The sequence below is a fragment of the Carlito syrichta genome, unplaced genomic scaffold (genome assembly GCF_000164805.1).
Source record: "Carlito syrichta isolate Samal-C Ts95f unplaced genomic scaffold, Tarsius_syrichta-2.0.1 Scaffold314028, whole genome shotgun sequence".
In the NCBI taxonomy this organism is placed as follows: domain Eukaryota; kingdom Metazoa; phylum Chordata; class Mammalia; order Primates; family Tarsiidae; genus Carlito; species Carlito syrichta.
The window spans coordinates 418,431-423,928 of NW_007258124.1; the positions used below are offsets into that span (position 1 = coordinate 418,431).

General features: G+C 50.3%; 1 protein-coding gene across 2 annotated transcripts in view; it reads right to left on the reverse strand.

Annotated features, from left to right (window-relative positions):
- TUBD1 (tubulin delta 1) overlaps nucleotides 1-5,498 on the reverse strand; it is a 27,547-nt gene that overhangs the window by 2,160 nt on the left and 19,889 nt on the right. For both annotated transcript variants that reach the window (XM_008070838.2, XM_008070839.2), the window contains one exon: nucleotides 1,397-1,537. In XM_008070838.2, coding sequence (XP_008069029.1) covers nucleotides 1,397-1,537 — 141 coding nt within the window. The remainder of the gene's footprint in view (nucleotides 1-1,396; nucleotides 1,538-5,498) is intronic.

Genomic DNA, 5,498 nt, shown 5'->3' on the forward strand with positions numbered 1-5,498 from the left:
CACTCACCTCAGCCTCCCAAAGGCACGGGATTACAGGCTGAGCCACTGAGCCCGGCTCTGGCTAATTTTTTAATTGTAGAGACAAGGTCTCACCAAGTTGCCCAGGCTAGTCTCAAACCTGCGGGCTCAGGTAGTCTTCTCATCTTGGTCTCCCAAAGTGCTGGGATGACAGGCTAAGCCACTGAGCCCAGCCCTTGTATTCTTTTTTTTAAATTTGAGTTGGAGTCTCACTCTGTCACCCAGACTGGAGTGCAGTGGCCGCTCCTGGCCATCGCAGCCTCCACCTGCTGGGCTCCGGCGATCCTTCTGCCTCAGCCTTCCAAGTAGCTGGAACTACAGGCGTGCACTACCTCGCCCGGCTAGTTTTTTTGATTTATTGTAGAGATGAGGTCTCGCCAAGTTGCCCAGGCGGGTCTTGAACCCGCAGGCTCAGGCAATTCACTCACCTCAGTCTCCCAAAGGCGCAGCATTACAGGCTGAGCTTCTGAGCCCGGCTGCCCTTGTATTCTTAAAGAAAAGAAAGTAGTAATGTGTTTTAGTGGCAAAATATAACCATTGTATCAGTTAGTTGTGACCAGACACCAAAACAGAAGTGGTTTAAATTGGATATAAGCTGAATTCTGGCCAGGTGTGTGGCTCATGCCTGAAATCCCAGCACTTTGGGAGGCTGAGCCAGGAGGACAGCCTGGACAACAGGGTGAGACTCCAACTCAAAAAAAAAAAATACAAGGACATGTAATTATGTATACCATGTACCATGTACACGTGCAAAATATACACCTTAATTTTTATTTCTTTTTATTTGGAGTCTCACTCTGTCGCCCAGGCTGGAGTGCAGTGGCCAGTCCCGGCCACCGCAGCCTCGACCTGCTGGGCTCCAGCGATCCTTCCGCCTCAGCCTTCCAAGTAGCTGGAACTACAGGCGCGCGCTGCCACATTCGGCTAATTTTTTGATTTATTGTAGAGATGAGGTCTCGCCTGCCCAGGCGGGTCTCGAACCTGCGGGCTCAGGCAGTCCACTCACCTCAGCCTCCCAAAGGCGTGGGATTACAGGCTGAGCCACCGAGCCCGGTTTAATTTTTTATTTTTTGAGTTAGAGCCTCACTGTCACCCAGGTTGGAGTGCAGTGGCACGCTCATGGCTGCCGCAGCCTCGACTTGCTGGGCTCAGGCGATCTCCGCCTCAGCCTTCCAAGCAGTTGGAACTACAGGCGTGAGCCACCATGCCTGGCTAACTTTTTGATGTATTGTAGAGACGAGGTCTTGCCAAGTTGCCCAGGCTGGTCTCGAACCCCTAGACTCAGGCAATTCTCTCACTTTGGCCTGCCAAAGTGCTGGGATTACAGGCTTGAGCCACCACACCTGGCTACACCTTAATTTTCACCTTAACTTCTTACCCAGATCTGCGCTTTGCACATCCTTCCCACGAAGAATGACTAAATTGGCAATGGAAGTGTTGAAACGAAGCTCCTTGTTGAGAGACACTTTACCAAGAGGAGGAAGTCCTGATAAAGGAGGCTGTACTTGCCAATCGATACCTATCAAAAAGGAAGAAAAAGAGACTTTATACATGGCTTCAATAAGAGAAAAATGTCTTGCGATACATATATTTTACATAAATTTGGTTTTTAGGTGGGGCATCTCTATGTTGCTCACCTGGAATGCAATGACTATTCACAGACACAATCATGGCACATTGTAGCCTCAAACTCCTGGCCGCAATCCCTGGCTCCCACCTCAGCGTCCCGAGTAGCTGGAACTAAAGGCATCGATTTTCTCTTTTTTACTTTTTATTTTTTTAATTTTAATTTTAATTTTTTGAGTTGGAGTCTCACTCTGTTGCCCAGACTGGAGTGCAGTGGCCGCTCCCAGTCACCACAGCCTCGACCTGCTGGGCTCCTGCGATCCTTCCGCCTCAGCCTTCCAAGTAGCTGGAACTACAGGCATCAACTTTCTCTTTTTTATTTTTTTATTTTTATTTTTATTTTTTGAGTTGGAGTCTCACTCTGTCGCCCAGACTGGAGTGCAGTGGCCACTCCCAGTTACCGCAGCCTCAACCCGCTGGGCTCCAACAATCCTTCCGCCTCAGCCTTCCGAGTAGCCAGAATTACAGGCAAGTGCTACCACGCCCAGCTGATTTTTGATTTATTACAGAGATGAGGTCTCACTGCCCAGGCGGGTCTCGAACCCACGGACTCAGGCAATCCACTCACCTCAGCCTCCCAAAGGTACGGGATTACTGGCTGAGCCACCGAGCCCAGCAATTTTCTCTCTCTTTTTTTTTTTTTTTTTGAGTTGGAATCTCACTCTGTCACCCAGACTGGAGTGCAGTGGCCGCTCCCGGCCACCGCAGCCTCGACCTGCTGGGCTCCGGCGATCCTTCCGCCTCAGCCTTCCAAGTGGCTGGAACTACAGGCGCGTGCTACCACGCCCGGCTCATTTTGATTTATTGTAGAGATGAGGTCTTGCTGCCCAGGCGGGCTCGAACCTGCGGGCTCAGGCAATCCACTCACCTCAGCCTCCCAAAGGTACGGGATTACTGGCTGAGCCACCGAGCCCAGCAATTTTCTCTCTCTTTTTTTTTTTTTTTTTGAGTTGGAATCTCACTCTGTCACCCAGACTGGAGTGCAGTGGCCGCTCCCGGCCACCGCAGCCTCGACCTGCTGGGCTCCGGCGATCCTTCCGCCTCAGCCTTCCAAGTGGCTGGAACTACAGGCGCGTGCTACCACGCCCGGCTCATTTTGATTTATTGTAGAGATGAGGTCTTGCTGCCCAGGCGGGCTCGAACCTGCGGGCTCAGGCAATCCACTCACCTCAGCCTCCCAAAGGTACGGGATTACTGGCTGAGCCACCGAGCCCAGCAATTTTCTCTCTCTTTTTTTTTTTTTTTTTGAGTTGGAATCTCACTCTGTCACCCAGACTGGAGTGCAGTGGCCGCTCCCGGCCACCGCAGCCTCGACCTGCTGGGCTCCGGCGATCCTTCCGCCTCAGCCTTCCAAGTGGCTGGAACTACAGGCGCGTGCTACCACGCCCGGCTCATTTTGATTTATTGTAGAGATGAGGTCTTGCTGCCCAGGCGGGCTCGAACCTGCGGGCTCAGGCAATCCACTCACCTCAGCCTCCCAAAGGTACGGGATTACTGGCTGAGCCACCGAGCCCAGCAATTTTCTCTCTCTTTTTTTTTTTTTTTTTGAGTTGGAATCTCACTCTGTCACCCAGACTGGAGTGCAGTGGCCGCTCCCGGCCACCGCAGCCTCGACCTGCTGGGCTCCGGCGATCCTTCCGCCTCAGCCTTCCAAGTGGCTGGAACTACAGGCGCGTGCTACCACGCCCGGCTCATTTTGATTTATTGTAGAGATGAGGTCTTGCTGCCCAGGCGGGCTCGAACCTGCGGGCTCAGGCAATCCACTCACCTCAGCCTCCCAAAGGTACGGGATTACTGGCTGAGCCACCGAGCCCAGCAATTTTCTCTCTCTTTTTTTTTTTTTTTTTGAGTTGGAATCTCACTCTGTCACCCAGACTGGAGTGCAGTGGCCGCTCCCGGCCACCGCAGCCTCGACCTGCTGGGCTCCGGCGATCCTTCCGCCTCAGCCTTCCAAGTGGCTGGAACTACAGGCGCGTGCTACCACGCCCGGCTCATTTTGATTTATTGTAGAGATGAGGTCTTGCTGCCCAGGCGGGCTCGAACCTGCGGGCTCAGGCAATCCACACACCTCAGCCTCCCAAAGGCGCGGGATTACAGGCTGAGCCACCGAGCCCGGCAATTTTCTCTTTTTTAAAAGGGCATGTCTACCAGCTATCTTGGGTCTATTCCGCCTGAGTCTTTTGGGTCAAAGAACTATACTCAAGGGACTACACTCAATAAATCTCCTAGGCCGGGCATGGTGGTGCAAACCTGTAATCCCAGCACTTTGGAAGGCCTAGGTGAAAGGATTGCCTGAGCTTAGGGATTCAAGATCAGCCTGGGCAATTTGGTAAGACTTTGTCTCTACAATAAGTCAAAAAATAAGCCAGGCATGATGGTTCATGCCTGTAGTTCTGGCTACTTGAAAGGCTGAGGTGGAAGGATCGCTTGAGCCCAGCAGGTTGAGGCTGCAGTGGCCATGAGCAGTGTGCCACTGCACTCCAGCCAACCTGGATGACAGAGAGAGACTCCAACTCAAAAAAAAAAGTCTCATCTGAGGAATATAAATCTATACTGCTTTTGGAGGTTGACGCTGATATGCTAATGGGATGTAACTTTTGGAGGCCTTGGGAGGGGATGAGGGATGAGTGTATGTTGCGCGTGGGAGGACATGAATCATTTGGGACAGAGGACAGGGAATAGCAGTCAGCCTCCAAGATGACCCCAGTGATCCTTGCTTCCTGGTATTCAGGCCCTTGGGCAGTATGCTTCCACACTGGATAGGGCTGACCTTAATAACCAAAAAGATGGTGCAGAAATGATTTCCAAAGGTGGTCACAAAAGACATTAACTGGCCAGACACAGTGGCTCATGCCTGCAATCCTAGCACTTTGGGAGGCCGAGGCAGGAGAAATAATTGAATCCAGGAATTCAAGACCAGCCTGGGCAATATAGTGAGGCCTTATGTCTACAAAAAGATTAAAAAAAATTAGCCGGGCATGGTGGTGCATATCTGTAGTCCTAGCTACTCAGGAGGCTGAAGTGGGAGGACTGCTTGAATCCAGAAGTTTGAGGTTGTGTTGAGCCATGATCATGGTATTGCACACCAGTCTGGGCTACAGAGTGAGACCAGCTAAAAAAAAGACATTAACTTCTGTCTTCCTCCATTTTGGATCACTCATTCTCCCTGTTGCTAGAACATGTGAAACTGATAAATCGCTGATGTTGATAGAAATGAGGTAAATCTTTATACAGAGTAGTCTGATAACATGTGAAAGGTCATAAAACTAGATCCTTCAGCCTGGTTTGTGCCATAAATATATTTATTTATATATTACATATATATATGTATATGTATGAAAACATTTATATATATATATTTTTATTTTGAGTTGGTGTCTCACTCTGTTGCCCAGTCTGGAGTGCAGTGGTATGCTCATGGCCACCGCAGCCTCAACCTGCTGGGTTCAGGTGATCCTTCTGCCTCAGTCTTCCAAGTAGCTGGAACTACAGGCGTGTGCTACCATATCCAGCTAATTTTTGATTATTGTAAAGATGAGGTCTCACCAAGTTGCCCAGGCTAGTCTTGAACCTGCAGACTAAGGCATCCTCTCATCTCAGCCTCCCAAAGTGCTGGGATTATAGACGTAAGCCACGGCACCTGGCCAACATTTATATTTTAAACTCTAACTGTGAAAAAATGTTTATACCCAAAAGATCTATGCGGGAAACAACTAAGAAAACTGTGGATTATTGACCTAAGAGAGCTCAGAGCAACATGTTTCACACTACCCTAAGGAACATTGTTCCTTAAGATTTTTTTTTTTAGCCGGGCTCGGTGGCTCAGCCTGTAATCCCGCGCCTTTGGGAGGCTG